This window comes from Euphorbia lathyris, chromosome 5 (genome assembly GCF_963576675.1).
Source record: "Euphorbia lathyris chromosome 5, ddEupLath1.1, whole genome shotgun sequence".
In the NCBI taxonomy this organism is placed as follows: Eukaryota; Viridiplantae; Streptophyta; class Magnoliopsida; order Malpighiales; family Euphorbiaceae; genus Euphorbia; species Euphorbia lathyris.
In genome coordinates this window covers 24,748,227-24,766,624 of record NC_088914.1, presented here as the reverse complement: position 1 = coordinate 24,766,624, position 18,398 = coordinate 24,748,227, and the positions used below count along the sequence as shown (strand labels likewise).

General features: G+C 35.9%; 1 protein-coding gene across 1 annotated transcript; it reads left to right on the top strand.

Moving 5' to 3' along the window:
- The first annotated feature begins 6,129 nt into the window (after positions 1–6,129).
- On the top strand, positions 6,130–13,360 carry LOC136229254 (receptor-like serine/threonine-protein kinase ALE2). Its single transcript, XM_066017907.1, has 9 exons — positions 6,130–6,651; positions 8,357–8,440; positions 9,564–9,677; positions 9,760–9,876; positions 9,961–10,329; positions 10,408–10,668; positions 11,302–11,694; positions 11,993–12,233; positions 12,432–13,360. The coding sequence occupies exons 1-9, from the start codon at positions 6,588–6,590 to the stop codon at positions 13,138–13,140; spliced, it is 2,352 nt and encodes a 783-aa protein (XP_065873979.1). The 5' UTR covers positions 6,130–6,587; the 3' UTR covers positions 13,141–13,360.
- Positions 13,361–18,398: the final 5,038 nt, after the last annotated feature.

Here is an 18,398-nt window from a genome sequence, read left to right as displayed (position 1 = left end):
TGGATAAATTAGCACAGTGGGCAGAAGGAAGACAGAAGACGTTTCCCTCCAATGACTCTTTTGTCTTCAAATGGACTTCTTCAAATGCTCCACTATAAAAGCCAACTCCAAAGTTCATTTTCACAATTGATCTTCACGCGAAAAAGAGATAAAGCTTTCAAGTGAAAAACTAGAGCAAATTGTTATACACAATCATTTTTATATTTGTGTAATTCAATAGAGAGAGTAGTTCAATTGATTTTCATATCAAAACCATTTTATATTGTAAGTCAAAAGCTATGTTATTGCTTCGGTCATAAGTAAGTAACAATAGAGTAGATAGTTGAGCGTTGTTGCAAAGGAATGTACTTTACTTAAGCTATATCTATTGTAAAAGGTTTGTGCTCTACCTGTGAAAGAGTTCTTTAGTGGATTAAAGCTCAGAAGATGGAATTCTGAAGACTGGACATAGGCAAAAGGCCGAACTAGTATAAATCTCCTAAGTAAGTTCTTTCCTAACTCTGTCTTTATTACTTTTGAATATTGCTTGCTTTGATTATTTATCTCACATCTAAGCTCTGAATATTGTGTACACATTAAATATTATCTATCAGAAGCTCTACTAAAAGAGTAGTCCTTTGAGTGCAAAAGTCAGAAGCAGAATCAAACTCAGTAGACCGATAAACGCGGTAAATTGAACTTGCCTATAATTATGAAGTTTGCCTATGTGCTTGCTATTGAACTAAAAGAGAAAAATAATTAAAGGTTAAAATTGACCAATAGTTTCATTCACCCCCCTTTTGGAACTAATCAAACCTTATTAGGAACCAACAACCTACACTTCCCCGTCCACAGCTTGGCATTACGCTGCTACTAGATTTCCCATAAAACAACAGTAGACCTGTACGCTTCCTCACTCCCCACCGTCAACAGCATGTGTGAGGCCCAGTCCTCCATCCAGTCCCACACAGGTCTAAGATCTTGCAAACCAGCCACCTCCCAACACGCCTTTGCATACTCACAACTCGAGAATAAATTCCAACCATGTTTAATATCTGATGAGCATAATAAACAATTGCTCATAATAAAAACTTATCATTGTATTAGTCGCAGTTTAAGATGCAATAGTTTAGCACATAATTTCCATTAAAACTATTTGATTTTACTCGGAATATGAAGGCTTCATAATCTACTCCAACCCGCGCTCGTCATAGTCCTCATGTGTTTATTTTTAAGCAAACAATAACCGAATTTAGACCAATACAAACCATTTATAGAAAAATACCAAATGAGCTTATCATCTCTAGCTGTTGCAGACACCACCATGTTGGAAATAATGTCATCTTCTCGAGGCAAGAACCAGTCAACCAATCTACTCTGGTTCCAAATGTAAGTTCATGGTATAAAAAGATTAGAAACCATCACATCTTTGTTTTCATTAGTGCAACTATAGGTAATGAAATTCATTTATTAACCATGGATCATGTCATACTGAAATCAAATCTCCTCTATCAATCCTCCAGCGAATACCCTTTTGGATAACTTTAATCGAACTCCATATGCTCCTAAAAGAATTGAGATTATTGTTCAATTTAGAGAAAAAGAAAGACCCACAAGCATAATATTTAGCTTTGAAAAACCTACTAACCAATGTATTAAAAGTATTGATAAGTTTCCAATCTTGTTTAAAATCCTAAAAATTACGAAAACCCAACCCGCCTTGATCTTTATGCATACTCAACTTATGACAGAAAGAATTCATCATTTTATGCAGCCCATCACATATTAATTTTGGAAGTAGAAAAATAATCATGTAGAAGGTGGAGAGAGCCTGTGCTACTGACTTCAATAACACTTCCTTCCCTATAGCAAACAGAAACCAAAAAGTCCAATTATTGTAACGCTTAACAAGTTGTGTCTTTAAGAAACCAAAAATATCCTTTTTAGATCGACCAATCAGATATGGAAATCCCAGATACCTACCCGTATACAGAGAAAAGTAAACATCAAAGAGAGTCTTAATAGTATTACGATTATTCTCACTAACATTCGAACTAAAGAAAATTCTTTGATTTCAAAAAATTGACTGCCTACCCTAACATTGTTTTATAAACTTGAAGAATATCTTTTACCCACTGTTCGAAACGAATGCCGCATGGACCGCCTAGGCTCCGTCTAGGCGCTCGAAATCGAGAATCCACCACGATTTTCTATGATTAGTCCCTCTAGGCATTTTATTAACTTCTAGGCGATTTTCAGCCGCTTGAGCTCCGCCTAGGCCGCCTCGACACCGTCTATACCGCCTAGGTACCGCCTAAACGACAGTGAACAAAAGCATTTTTAATTGTGATTTTATTTTTTTTTCTTTATTATAATTCACTTTTAAGTTGCATCGGTGATATTGTTGTTGAAAAGTTGATGTTTGCAGAATTTTAAAGATATATGTTACAAATATACGTATTTTTCTATATTAAATAATTTTATATTATTATTTTAGATAGTATAATACATATTTTAATTGAATTTATTTAATAATTTATTGATTAATAAATAAAAAATGCAAAAATACAAATCCGATTAATCCCTGATAAGTCTCCGACAAATCCCCGATTAATCATCGAGGGCCTTGTCTGCCCGACTAGCGCCTAGCGTTTTTTACAATCTTGTACCTATTGTGCACTAGTTCTTAGGCACCGACTATATGCTTTGTATTGAACATTATGTATATTGTTAGAATACATTGTATAAGTGTTATATGAATAAATGCATCGATTCATTCTATTTATATCTTGTGCTATAAACCTGAATGAAATATCCATTGATTGTTAATCATTAATTTATCTGAGGCATGTTCTATTCATGGGAATGAATACAAACTAAAGGCTTATACATTCAGTATCTGTGTAGTAGTGTTGAACATACGACTACAATACTTGCATAGTAAGATATGGATGTATGTACGTGTTGATGTAGCTCAATATGGAACTGGATCGATCTACTCTATAAAGATTCATGGTGGACGTGTCATTGATCTTTCTATATGTATAACGTTATTTTCTCCAGACCTGATTTCGTTATAGTAAACGACATGGAATCTGGTTCACTTTAATATACGCTTAACAGGTCCGTAACAGAATGCCAAATATGGGCATGTTGGATGAATCAGTGAACATGTTGTTGCGGATAAGTGAATTGATTGGATTACCACTCACCTAACAGTGAGCTTATATCACTGACCACTTAATAAGTGGAATTGAAGAAGTGTATGGTCATACCCTAATAAGTAATTTACTTATCTAATTCATCAATTCTCTTTTGATCAATAAATATAATAAACCATACATAGAATGACAGCCACCACGTCTCTGGTTTATAATATTGATATGCAATTCGTAAGAGATACTAAGAGAACATCTACTGGGTTTCATGTCTCCTTGAGATGGCTGAAATAATCCATATCAGTCGGGGGTCATAATAGTTTGCTAGAATCCACTTATGGTCATTGGGCTTTCGGCCATGACTAACTGAGGACGGGCCATATGATCGTGCACACACAACTACTGGGATAAAACTTAAGCGATAGATACATGTTATGTATTTAATCAGAAAGAATGGGTTCACTGGATGGACTAATTGATTAAATAACAAGTTAATCAAGTTAGTAATAAAAATTGATTATAGTTAATTGATAGATTTCCTAATGTAATAAAGTAGTCAATTGACTAATTGGATTACATCGAGCAATTTATTGAGTTTTTTAGGGCCTTAATTATAATTGTTACTTATTCTAGTTGACCAAATTGATGTCAATCAAATTATATTCTCTTGGGATTTATTTACGTGATTGAATCAATTAAGGGTTAATTTACAATTAACTAAAATTATCAAAAATCTAGTTAGGAAAGTATTTAAGGCTCAATTAAAAAGACCAAAATCAACCTTTGCCTCTATATAAAGTATTTGGCCAGCGCAATAGCTTTTCTTTGCTTGTGTTCATCGTTCTTCGTTCTTGCTTTGACTAGCACTGGTTTTGTCCCTAAAGCGTTGGTGTACGTGACTACAGAGAATTCAACCGACTTGTGGATTTCTTCAGTCATCTCTATAAGAGATTAAACCAGTAAGTTTCTACACTTTATTAGAAAAAGGTGTTAAAAGATTTAATTCGTCGTAATCTAACACGGTCAATTAGATTCTAGAAAATTTTAAACGGTAGCATTCCATTGCACTTCATTGATTTTCCATGATGAATCCCCAATAGTGGTACTAGAGCATAGGATCGTTAGATTGGATGGGTTAATCTTTTCGGGTTTTAAAACTTGTAGACTTATGTGAAAATATTTTATGGTTGATTGTTCGTGTTTTTCTATTTTGAAAAACGATTTTAAAACAAAATATTTTATGGTTTTTGGTTTTACGTTTTTCCTGTGGTCGGACTAGCGAAATTCGGGGTCGGTGGCGGAGAAGTCCGGGGAGACGGTGTGGATAGGGTCTGCCGGAATAGCCCCTGTCATGTTCGGTTTTTGGGGGCTATTCGAACAGCCCCCCTACCGCTGCAAGGGCTGCTATTCGTAGCCCCTAGCCAGCCACTATCGTCGCCTGTTGTGGTGGCTATCCATAATGGACAGCTGCGGGCCGCCGGGTTATTGGACCTACTATATGAACTGACTTTTTAGAGTTCTATGTTTTAAATTTAATTTTAAACTTGGGGTCGTTTTTATATTAAATATAATATTTTGATATGTAAAATGTTTTATTTTAATTAATCCATAGGATTTAAATTATTTAGTATAAATGATTTTAAATCAAAATGAATTAGGATTGACATTCATTTTATTTATTAAAGTTATAATATATGGTTTTATTTTATGCTATGATAAACAAAATGATGTTAAGTGTGAAATTAGTTCAATGGACCGTGACACCGAGCATTGAACGAGCTTTAATTTTAGAATTAATGACGACTCAAATTTCAATAGAAGCAGAATTGATAATTCTGCATAATTGGGCCTTCATAGACCTTAGTCATAAAATTGGTAAAATTAAAACGGGTTCACTCTAAGTAACGCGGTTTAACGAAAATACTTGAGTATGTATAGACTTGTTATGATCATGCATTGCATTTATTTTGGTTAACCCTGCAACAATGTATTTTAATTAATAGAATTCTATGGGTCCAAATGTGAAGTATGGTTGCAATTTAATTTCAATTTTACAAATATGACATTCGAGCCGTTGTTATTTTGTAATTAGATTAGACTTTTATTTCATCTAATTAATATGTAATCAAAGCCCATAAAGGAAACCTAGATGAGCCAAGGCCCATGATGGAAGCCCAGAAGCAACCAAAAAAACTCAAGATGTTTTAGATCATTTTAACTTGTATTAGTTGGTCCATAGAATGTCTATTGTTTTATTTACTTTTCGGTAAGATATTCAATATAAGTAGGAATACAATATGATCACCAAATCATCATACGTCTTTGTACGTTATCCTAATTCACAACTCTTCCTCTCAAATAATGCTGCAGTGTGCGTCATTTTTTATCACTTTGTTTTAAATAAAAATATCGTATACTTCTATTTATAAATTTTTAAAACCTTATGCAAATTTAACAAACAGTGTCTTTTTTTATTTTTTTTTCCTTTTTTATATTTAAAATATTTTTTGAAAAGGAAATCAATGTTTTATTTCAAATTAACCCCACTCACTAATCCTTTCAAAAAAATGTTAAGTCACTAATTTTTTTTATATTGTTACCATATTAGACTTTATTGACTAAAAAAGGGAGTTAACATAATTCATATAGTATTATTTTAGCATTTGAAATTTGTATTTTCAAATATATATTTTTATGCGTGGCATCTCTATAGAGAAATTCAATGAAAACATTCAACAAATTTTGGAAGCTTTCTTTAATATTCTCGGTCCAATCCCGAGCAAATTGGCGTTATCTGGAACGGAAAACGGTTTCCAAATGACGACAAGAGAAACGGCTCAAATATCTGGATTTACTTATAAATTTTTTCTTGGATTTACTTAGGACTAAATAAACACGTGAAAACCACGCGTTGAAAAAATACGCGTGAAGCAGACAGCCATCATCAAGCTATAGCAACACTCTACCTTACTTCACTCCTAGCAATAAAGGCTCCTCTTCCTCCTCTCCTACCCCTCTCTCTCCTTCCTCTCTCAGCCTTCTTCTTCCCTGTCTTCTCCTGCATCTTTTTCTACTACTTTTGGCATACACAGCGAGAGATACAGAGAGAGGTGTATGTTTATGTGTGTGTGTGGAAATCTACATGCCTTTTTAGATCCTCTTTTTACCGTATTTTATGGATCTGCTGCCCCACGCACTCGCATTGCGTTGCTTTTCTCTTTCTTAGGGTTTATCTTTTTTCTGCTTGGCTGCTGCTTCTAAACTAACTATGCAGTCTCTCAATGTGACTGCAGAATGCTATAGAGCGGTTCTTCTGCTTTGTTGCCGGAACCCTAGTAACTTCCGGTGGATCTCCGACCTGGTTTTTGTTGTTGTTCTTGCTGCTGTTGTGCTTCCAGTTGATCTTTGACAATGCTGTTTGTGTAGAATTCTTCTTTGACTTGAGGAGAAATGATGCCGTCCTTCACGCCGTTGCCTCTTCTTTGCTTGCTTACCTTTGTTTTTACTTGTTTAGGTACGCCTGTCGTTTTCCTTGTCACTTTTTGTGATTCTTAATTGTATTTATCTTCGTTTAATTTTCTCTTTTCTTTCTGCATTTTACGAATTGGAATAGCCGTTAATTTAAATGTGCTTTGTGGAAGTTAATACTTAACACTAGGATGTTAGTATTGAAGCAACTGTTTAGCTTAATTTGCCCCTTTTTTTTTAATAATAATATATATAATTATCTTCAATTTGAAGAAATGCCAATGGAACACTCTTGCTTGCCCCATTTAGTGCTAGCTTACCTATTTGTGGAAGATACTATAATGCAGATTGAATTATGTTTGACTGTATACAAGTCTAAAAGCACATAACTAATTTATTAACTGCTTTATAAAGAAATTATTCAGCTTTTAGACAATGAACAGAGTATGACAGTTTTGAATCTGATACTTAAAGAAATAAATATTAGTATTAGAAATGGAGGATTAGACACACAATGGGCTGTAGTAGGGGCACATTGCTACCAGCCCAAGGTGAAGGACATTAACTAATATATTTGCTAAGTTTGGTAGTAGATGAGGTAGGTTGATCTTTCTTCAACTGCTAGCATGTTATTACGTGTTTTAGGTAACCAAATAACTTGGATGTGTTTTTGGGTGAATATTTTGGTAGAAGATATGATTTCTTCAACTGAGGTTTATTCGTTTTTAAGTAGGTACATAACTCAACAAGAAATTTCCCTTGTTCGATTTCTAATGACTCAAGATAACCATTCGTTCCGGTATAAATAGTCATTACCTGTTCCACCATGTTGAGAGGCGCAGATTGGGGATTGTTTGAGTAACTCATGTAATCATTGACCTCTTGCTAATTGATTCTGAGTAGCTTTATCTAGATCAGAAGCCATTTGCGCAAAGGCTTCTAATTCGGCGAATTGGGCCAATTCCAACTTTAACTTACCCGCCACTCGTTTCATAGCTTTAATTTGAGCTGCAACTTTGAATCTCCTTTTCTAGCTCAAAGTTTAAACCATAACGCAGAGGTTCGTTTGAGCTTGGATTCCTACCCAAAACTCTAGGCATCTTTTCATATTTGAGAACACACAGAAATGAGGCACTGCTTAATGCAAGTTTTTGACGACTTTGGATCTCCTTTTCTAGCTCAATGTTTAAACCATGATGCATAGGTAGGTTCCTTTGAGCTTGGATTCCTACTCGAAACCCTAGGCATCTCTCATATTAGAGAAACACAGAAATGAGGCACTGCTTAATGTAAGGGACATAGCAAATTCTTTAAGAATTCTGTATCAAGAGGGAATGAGCTGTTTTGTCTTCATGGGATTTTACTAGAAATTGAAATTGTTGCCCGGCATTGAGAAACGATCAATACTTGTTTCCTTAGAGAAACACAGAAATGAGGCACAGCTTAATGTAAGGGACATAGCAAATTCTTTAAGAATTCTGTATCAAGAGGGAATGAGCTGTTTGTCTTCATAGGATTTTACTAGAAATTGAAATTGTTGCCCGGCATTGAGAAATGATCAATACTTGTTTCCTTTATCATTTTATTAGAGTTTGTTCGTTGCATTACTTTTATTTTTGTACTTATCTCGTACATGGGTATTTTGTTTGTTACTCTCCTGTATCACTTACCATTTAAACTTTGGACTGTTCATGACAAGGTTCTCAAGATTTTCAAGAAAAACTGACCTTTTGATTCTCAACTATTCGCAGGACATCCTTTACAGCATATACATCTGTCTCATTCTTTGCAGACAAATTTGCGGTTATCTATGAAGGAAATTGTAGAGGGACATGGTAAGGTTGCACATATTGTTGCTTAATACAAATGGAGCACATTGTTTTCTTCTATCCCTTGATGATTTTGAGGGTTTAACTTCGATATAAAGAGCTTTGGTAGTTGATTATTTTAGTCTTTATAATTTTAGAGCACGATAAGTTTGCCTCTGTAAGGGATTTCATAGACAGAAAGTTAAATATATTATTTGAAAGTGATGAAAATTTGCATGCCAAAAGAATCAGTTCAAGCATTTTTTTTTCTTTTCTTTTGCCAATCATGCGCTTGACTAGGAAAGGCTTTACTTGCAATCCTACATTAGGCATTTGGAGCTGGCAAACAAAACCATAAAATAAACCAAGCAGGAGAGTAGCTTCCACTTTTACAACGAAGTAATGCTACATTTGATCTTGTTATGATCTGTAAGGGCAGTGTGGAACACCATTTATGGAAGATTTATGCCTATGCTACTCTTGTCTCTTGGTTCAAATCATGGAAGGAATTTGCCTTTCTGAAGTATTGAGATTCTAGGAATGAGAAAATGGGGTAAGGAAGAGTTGAAGAAATGATTTGGTAGAGGAATCTTCTTAAATTTAACAGTTAGAAGCAACAAGAAGGTTTAAATTGAAGCTTTGACAACCTATACTGCCCCATTGAGCTTCATTTGATTATTAGTAGGAGTGTAGGACATATTGTGAGCTTTTAGCATGATATGTCTTCCGTAATCTTTCTCCTAGAGGAAGAATTTTTTTCACCAAAATTGATCAAATTGTGAATTTAATCATACACTGAACAAAGCTTTTCTATGTTGGGGTCAACGTTTGAAGTCTTGTGCTTTTGCCCATTTTTGTGTACTAGACTCCACACTGTATTAAGACAGTGTGTGGACTTAAGTTGTACCTTCTCTGCTTGAGAGGAGTAAATCCTCTTCTTTGTTGTGAGATCTGCCTTGAATTGCCTTCTGTATTATGTTTATTGTAAGTGCCTGTTATTTGCTGAATTGAGATTATGAGCTTCGGGAACCTTTTTAGATGTCACCGAAAGTAGTTTAGTGATAGCTGCATAGCTTTTTGAGGTTCATTGGTACTAGAAATATGTCAAATCCTAACAAGAAAATTTTATTTGTTTCTCTATTGCTCACAGTAAGATTGATTTCAATGGGCGTGCCATTTGTCCACGCCCAACCACCGCGAATACATGTGGTTAAGCCTTCTTCTGGCCCTTCTGCCATGCCTGCACTCCCTCCAGCTCATCCAGGTATTTCTTATAATAAAAAATTTGGCCTCTTGCTATACTATTCATGCTACAATTTGCTAATGCTGATCTCATTTTGTTACAGTATCGGTTTCTGGACCTGCTCATGCTCCTTTGCCAAGACGTCGTGGCCATCATCCTCATCATCACCGCGTGAAACCCATGGTGGTTGCTCCATCACCCACAGAAACAGAAGATCAAGGTGATATTTGGGTGTCAACCTTTGTTCTATTTATCTGTCAGAAAACTTTTGAGTTTATGATATTGAAGAAAGAATCTTTGGCAGGTTGTGATCAAGTTTGCACTGAGCCACTCACTGCAACTCCCTTTGGTTCACCTTGTGGTTGTGTTTTTCCTATGAAAGTCAGGCTTCTTTTGGATGTGGCTCCTTATGCTATTTTTCCTGTAATGAATCAGCTAGAGATAGAGGTTGCAGCTGGCACATACTTCGAGCAGAGTCAAGTGAAAATAATGGGTGCTAGTGCTGATAGTGAAAATCAAGGGAAAACTGTAGTGGACATAAACTTGGTTCCACTAGGGGAGAAGTTTGATAATACTACCGCAATACTAACCTATGACCGATTTTGGCATAAGAAGGTGCCTCTTAATGAGACTCTTTTTGGCGATTATGCAGTGATATCTATTAGTTATCCAGGTAAAGACCTTGTTTATCCTTCAAATCTTGTGATTGCCATTTATTTGGTCATGGTTGTGACTTGAGATTGTGTGTCAGGGATTCCTTCTTCACCACCTTACCCAAATTACATGGGAAGTAGTCCAAGTGGAAGTACAGGAGGTCTCCCTATAACTGCAAATTTTGTGAGCAAGAGCCAGAAGATGAATTTTAGAACCATTGCTATAATTGCTTTATCAGCATTTGTTGTCTTACTGGTTTTCATTGGGGCAGTCTTCATTTTAATAAGATGGAAAAGGTTTGGAAGACCATCAAGTGCCGTTGGTCCTGGATTTGCATCATCTATAAACAAAAGATCTGGTACGTCCTTTATTCAGTGTCTTACAAGACTATGTTGATGCAGATGTACTGCAACATTCTTTTTCCTTGTACAGGCCTGTACAAACCAGCCCTTTATGGCCACTTTGGTTACTGCAATATTTGACTGGTTCTTATGTTTTTCTGTTGAACATGGTGATGATTTTTTTTTTCTTTTTTGATATATATCATCAATAATATGAATTGAAATTTTAGGTGAATTGACAGAAAATAGTTGGCTTACAGCAGTAATGCAAGTGCCATTAGATTGTTTCCAGATAGCCAATTTCAATTCACTGGCGAACAATAAATATGTAAATGCTAGATCTCTCAGAGGATTGTATTCCTTACTGAACTGATTGGTAAAGATGAGTCCATATAGCCCAACTGACCCGAACTAGTTAGTAATGCTTTGTCATTGTTGTTGCAGGTAGTTTTAATGAAGAAATAAATTGTCAATGGTTATAAACCATGTGAAACTCAGATCCTTATTTTATGAGTGTGCTTACTTGAAATTTGATAATAGGATACGTGGAGCTGTATACTTATTAATTGGTTGGTCTTCTGTATTGAAGAGTTGCACAATATTAATTGTATGGCAAGTTTGTCATGTTTTGGGTCTTTGTGTGTTTGTAGGCATTGGATCTTTCTTGTCAAGTAGCATGGCAAGCTCAACATCAATGTCCCTCACGTCAACCATGGCTACTGTTATGCTTTCTGTCAAAACGTTTCCATATGCTGAGCTTGAGAAGGCAACAGAAAAGTTCAGTTCAAAGAGACTTTTGGGCGAAGGGGGATTTGGACGTGTCTATTGTGGGACTATGGAGAATGGAACTGAGGTTGCAGTTAAACTGCTTACACGACGAGACAATCAGAATGGAGACCGTGACTTTATTGCAGAAGTTGAGATGTTAAGTCGATTACATCATCGCAACCTTGTGAAATTGATCGGTATATGCATAGAAGGACGGACGCGATGCTTGGTCTATGAAGTTGTTTACAATGGCAGTGTGGAATCCCACTTGCATGGTACGTTTCCTCAGTGACTTCAAAACTTCATTTGGTTGATTACTTCATATTCACTTTATCATGCTTTTGGGTCTTGGAGTTAATGGCAACTGACAAAGAAGCAATAGGCAAGGGTCATAGGTCCCCCTCCCCTCAAATAAATTTGTTCTCCATGGAGTAGAAAAGTAGTTTCCTTCCTTACTGGAACTTTGGAAGCCCCTCTCTCACATAAATGGGACGAAGCATCCTTGTGATTTCTTTATAACCAAACACAGAATGAACTTAAATCTCACGTGTACCCCTACAATTATTGTTTCAGGCTTGGACAAGAGTCAGGGACCTCTGGACTGGGATGCACGGTTGAAGATTGCACTTGGAGCTGCTAGAGGATTGGCTTATCTCCATGAAGATTCTAATCCTCGTGTAATTCATCGGGATTTTAAGGCTAGTAATGTCTTACTTGAAGATGACTTCACCCCCAAGGTCTCTGATTTTGGCCTGGCAAGGGAAGCAACTGAAGGAAGTAATCATGTTTCCACTCGGGTCATGGGGACTTTTGGGTAACCGTTCTTTACACACTTCTGTTTAAATGCATTTGAATTTTTAATCATCCATGAAAAGAAGATGTAGGATCTTCAAACAACCCAAAAAAGACGTAGGATCTCCAAAACAACCAATGCTACTTTGAAATGTTTGAAAACAACTACTTAGAAAATTCACCTTCAATATTGTCTCATTATCTGTTTTTCTTTTCGCAGCTATGTTGCGCCTGAATATGCTATGACAGGGCATCTACTTGTCAAGAGCGATGTTTATAGTTATGGGGTTGTGTTGCTTGAGCTTCTATCTGGAAGGAAACCTGTAGACATGTCCCAACCTCCGGGACAGGAAAATTTAGTGACTTGGGCACGTCCACTGCTAACCAGTAGAGAAGGATTGGAGCAATTGGTGGATCCTGCCTTGGCAGGAACCTACGACTTTGATGACATGGCTAAAGTGGCTGCCATTGCTTCAATGTGTGTTCATCCAGAGGTAACTAACAGACCTTTTATGGGTGAAGTTGTTCAGGCCCTAAAGCTTATATACAATGACAGTGACGAAACTTGTGGAGACTACTGTAGTCAAAAGGAGTCTTCTGTTCTGGAATCGGATTTTAAATGTGATCTGGCTCCTTCTGATAGTAGTTGGTGGAATGCGGGTGGGATGTCCCCTCGGTTAACTTATGGGAATGCTTCTTCATTCATTACGATGGACTACAGTTCAGGTCCGCTTGAAGATATGGAAAATAGACAATTTTCAGCTTCAAGTTTAGGTGGTGACCGGTCTTTAGCGATTAGGCAGGGGAACAGATCAGGTCCATTGAGAACAGTACGGAGCAAACCGGCATTTTATAGATTAAGAGGTAGCATGAGTGAGCATGGGGGGCTACTAGCAAGGCGAATGTGGAATGATGGATATTGGGTATGAGAATTGAATTGAATCGAATTGGTTTCAAATTGTACAGAATTTCGCTGGACCGACAACGTTTTCAAAGCGGTCTTGATTGATTTAGTGTTAGGGTATCTGGGAAATTTATGTTTGCTTCTGATTTTGAAAAATCCTTGATTCATTATTACACGAAAACGAAGTTGGAGATTGAGCTCAACATTCCCTTGTATTATATATCTGCTTTTGGTTTGGTTTGGTCTCCATTTTCAAGTTTTATCAAGCTGGTTCTTTTACTAGCCTTTTCTAATTACTCTTATGGCCTCTCCTTTACCTATATTACTCAACCAAACCAATCAAAAGAAGATGTATAACAAGTTACATATATTGATTGGTTGAGTGTTATGGCTCTTTGTAGTCCTTGAGTGATTCTTTTTACATGTATTTGGGTTTGACATTGGCAAGGGATTAGTGGATGAAATGATCATACGGTCGGTTGGTTTTAGTGGCTGTCCAATCTCTCAGTTGAGGTGTTTTTAGTGGGTGGGAATTAATATCTCAACCTTTTGTTTAGAAACATTTACTTTGATAATTTAATTTTATTTCTCATCAAATCCATCCTTTTTTTCGTTTAGAAGACTAAACACGAAAATTATTGATAAATTTTAATTGAATTCGTTTTCTCCTTGTAAGAATTTGATTCTAAACACTGCTATTGGATTGCTAAAGGGTATAATTTTTTTAAGTGGGACTTGGTATTATGTATGCTTCTAAGCTGCAAGTATAAGTATCAAGTCATTTATGCACCGGGTTAGCAATTTAATGTTATGCTATTAATTTTAGATCTAGAGTTTAGAATTGAAGGTAAATTTATATTTAAGGCCTAAAATTTTTTTAAGTGGGACTTTGGTATTATGTATCCTCCCTTGGAAATTTGGAAGTCCATTTGGGCCCTCAAAGTCCCCTACCGCATTAGGAGTTTCCTATGGCTGGGAGTCAAAGACAGGCTCCTCACGAATGCAGATAGACACAGAAGACACTTGGCTGTATCTGGTGCCTGTAGCAGATGCAGCGGCCATGTGAAAACCTTGTGCCATGCTTTGAGGGATTGCCCGAATAGTAGAAAGGTTTGGGAATGGGTCCTTCCTCACCACATCCTTCCTTCCTTTATAGGGTTCTCTGATATTGACTGGTTCTCTGAAGGCGTTAATGGGAATTTGTTGGCCAGTATGGAGCACGGGGCTATTCTCTTCGCTATTATTTGTCACCAAATGTGGAAATGGAGGAATGAAGAGTTATTTGCTGAGAAGACTGTCTTTATTCCTGACCTCCGGTTTTACTTCTCGAAAAAACTCTCTGTTATTACAAAGAGTTTTGAAGGAGAGCCCCTGGTTCACCCCTCCCCGGTTAAAGAGGTCCAGTTAGTTGGTTGGAGGAAGCCCAGGGAAGGGGTTGTCAAGTTGAATACGGATGGCTCCTGCCTTAGTAATGGCAGAATTGCTGCTGGTGGAGTTCTTCGGGATGCTGGTGGCGCCTGGCTGGTTGAGTTTACCCATAACTTAGGTACGGGCTCCTCCTTTACTGCGGAGCTCTGGGGGATCTTGTCTGGCATTAAACTCGCCATTCGCATGGGTGTTAAAAGACTTTCGGTGGAGTCTGACAATTTGGAGGCTATCAACAGGATTTCGGATAGACAGGCTGTTTGTCTTAAGAGTCAGAATCTCATTAAAGCCATCTTGAGGCTTCGTCCTGCCTTCGATTCTCTTACCTTCTCCCATATTTATAGGGAGCAAAACCGCGTGGCGGATCGCTTGGCAGCTGCTGGGCATGGGGGATGTTAGGTGTTTCTACCCTTTCCGTTCCTCCTTCTTTTCTGTTACCTTCTCTTCTTGAGGATACGATTGGGGTCAGTCTTCCTAGACTGATCCCGGGTTAGGTTTTTGTTTGTTTGTTTTTTTTCTTCCCTTCTTACAAAAAAAAAATGATTTACTTTGTTTTTAACAAAGTAACCATTACTTGTTTTTTTTCATCATTGGATGATCAGGGAAAATTAATCTAATGGTGGGAAAAATACAAGGTCATCATTCAATGATGGAAAAAAATAAAGTAATGGTTACTTTGTCAAACAAAGTAATCATATGGTTACTTTGTTTTTAACAAAGTAAGCCTTACTTCGTGTCTTTTCATCATTGGATGAATTCCACACTCAAAGTAATGTTTACTTTATTAAAAACAAAGTAACTATAGCTTACACCGTCTCCCTTAATATTTTACTAGTTACTTAAAAAAAAAAATACTTCATTAGTTAATATCATAAAAGTTATATTTTATTAGTTAATGTTTCAGATTCATTTTCTCCCTTAAGCCCATTTCGCCCCCAAAAGGCCCATTAGGTGAGCAGGCCCAATACTTAAGCCGCCAAGATTATTTCACTGCCAAAACTCAAGGACAAAACTATAATTTCATTGCCACTCATCTATCTATACTATAGTTGTGAAAAGCTTAAATCACAACAATTGCTTTGCATAAATCATGCTCAACCTTTAAAAACTCATTTCTCGAATGAGAATAACACCCTTACGTGTCTCGTGAATAGAAACATCTATCACTCAACAAATCCATTTCCCGAGAGAGAAGGGTGCAAAAGGATAACACCTAATAGTTAATATCCGATGCAATATTAGTTTATTTATCTTGTGAAGAGATGACTTGATGACTTGATGCATTAGATGTGTATTGTAAAAAATGCTCGAATTAAGTGTCAAAATAACTACTAAAGTTGGCAATCATGATCAAATTCGCTAAAAATGAATTTCATGTATCAACTAGCCCTCAAGTTGGTAAATTTTAACAAACACCTAAATTTTAGGTATTTTAGATATTAAAAGTGATAGTATTTAGAATAATTACCAACTTAAAAAGTAATATTTAAAATCCGATTTGGATTAAATTGGTAATGACTATCAACTTTAGACCTTAATTTAAAAATACCCAGCAATAAAAAAATATAACAATCTTCCTAGTTGTACAATGCTTTGTCATTTAGCTATTCGTCCTAGTTTCAAATATGTATGAGACAAATTATTACAAATAGCCGATTCTCTATTGAGAAATGATACGTATCGTTTTTATAAAAAGGGAAAAAAAAGACACATGTTGTTTTCGGTATGAGATCCTCTAAACAGTGAGTGCTTGTATTAACACCCAATATTTGGACCAAGTCCAGCAAAGTATGAATCGGGATAATGTTTGGATGTTATCCATACAAGTTCTTATCAGGGGTTCGAAGAGTTCCATGTCAAATGAAACTTTTTCCTACACACGTGTTGACATGTGTACAAAACCTCCATAATATTTAGGCTTAATACATATCTTCTGAACTTGTTCCAAAAGTTTGATGGTCCCTTTAAACGTATAAAATGTCTTGTTAGTCGTCTCAACTTGGTTAAAATAACCTATTGGCCATCTAGATTTGTTCAAAGTGGTCTATTGCCCCTTGAGCTTGCTTACAATGATCAATTTGGTCATTAAACTTGTTTAAAATGATATATATTTTAATTTGTCTAAATCTATATAAAAATTCAAAACTTCAAGAATAAAAGCCTAATTCATGATTTTAAGTCTTTAAAACAAATTTAATTTTATGTTTGTACATTTTTATGACGTTTTTATAGCTTTAAAGACTTAATCATGATACTTTATGCAAGTTTAAAGGTGTTAATAAGACATCATGTAAGTTTAAAAGACCAACCAGACTTTTTGAACAGTTCAAAGTAGAATATAGGCTTAATACATCATTTGCCCCTGAACTTGTCCAAAAAGCTTGATTGACCTCATGAACTTTCAAAGTATCCCGGTAGCCCCCTCAACTTGCATAAAATATTTAGTTAAGCCACTAAACTTGCATAAAATGTAATAAATTAATACCCGATTGTAAAAAAAAGTAAGTTGCATGCGGAAGGTGTGTTGCACACGCCTTAAAATGTTATTACATAATTCACAAAATAGATTAAAAATGAGGTTTTTATTTGCTCAATTGTAAAACTTGATTTTTCTAATATTAGAACCGCATACCCCGACTTTGGTTGTTTTACTTTTTTTTAAGACACATACAATACATCTTGTCCATTTAGCTTATTTTTTTTTTTTACAATTGAGTGATTAATTAAGTGAATTGCTCAATACCGCTCCCAAATTACCTCTTACCGCCCCATTTGGACTTTTTTTGCTCTTCTCATAATTTTGATAAAAAACTAAAAATTCTTTCTCTAAAATCACAAACTCAAACAATAATAATTGAAATTATGAAAATAATTGATATACGACAATCTGAATCCCGAAAATGGATGACTATGAGTTGGAAACAATAAAATTTACATTTTTTTTTCTCAAAAAAACCATGAACATAATGAGTATTTTTTGTGACGATTAGCATTTTGTGTCACAAAAAATTGGAGAATTTTGTATTTTCCGTCGCTAAAAAGTCTACGATTGTGCCTAAGCCCAATTTTGGTCTAGGTGGATGCCAGATCCGCCCAGCCAATGGGCGGAGCGGATCCAGCACCCGTCCCATAACTGGGACGTGCGGATCTAGAATCCGCCCAGCCAATGGCTTGGGCGAATACACAACCCTCCTAAGCCATTGGCTGAGCGGATTCTGTATTCGCCCGATCCAGTGGTGGGACGGGTGCTGGATCCGCCCAGCCCATTGGCTAGGCGGATCTGGCACCCACCTAGACCAAAATTGGCGTTTTTTTTCTTCAAAAGGGTAAAATTGTCCAAATGGAGGCAGTAAGAGATAATTTGAGGGCGGTAAGTAGCAACACCCTTAATTAATCACATTTTACTAGAGGCGCTCAAAAAAATCTAGAAAACCGAAAAACCAAACTGAAAGTAAGGTTAAACGAAAGCGGTTGACTAGTGTACAATTTTTAATTTTAAAAATAGTGGTTAATGGTTACAGTTACGGTTTTCGTATTCCAAAAACCGCGATTAACCGAAACCGACCGAATGTCAATAAATATTATATATAATCCAACTATACTAATTAGTTACTCTACTTAGTTACACTTGTCTAATTAAGTAGTTATTTAACTATATGCTAAATTTTTTTGAAGTAAGATATAGACAATACATACCTCATGTATCTTTTATTTTGTATATATAAAAGATTATAAAATTTGACTGCAAAGGAGAATTTTTTTTGCTTTTTTTTTCACTCTTGGCTCTCGAAAGACAGAATATTCATTGATTAAATAAAAATAAAATTTAGTTTATATTAAAATTTGTCTATACGAAAA

What these genes read in the sequence shown, in the direction of transcription:
- LOC136229254 (XM_066017907.1), top strand. Translation starts at nt 6,588, where the DNA reads ATGATGCCGTCCTTCACGCCGTTGCCTCTTCTTTGCTTGCTTACCTTT. An exon ending in ACTCCCTCCAGCTCATCCAG is followed by an intron (nt 9,678 to 9,759) that starts GTATTTCTTATA and finishes ATTTTGTTACAG; the next exon opens with TATCGGTTTCTGGACCTGCT. An exon ending in CACAGAAACAGAAGATCAAG is followed by an intron (nt 9,877 to 9,960) that starts GTGATATTTGGG and finishes AATCTTTGGCAG; the next exon opens with GTTGTGATCAAGTTTGCACT.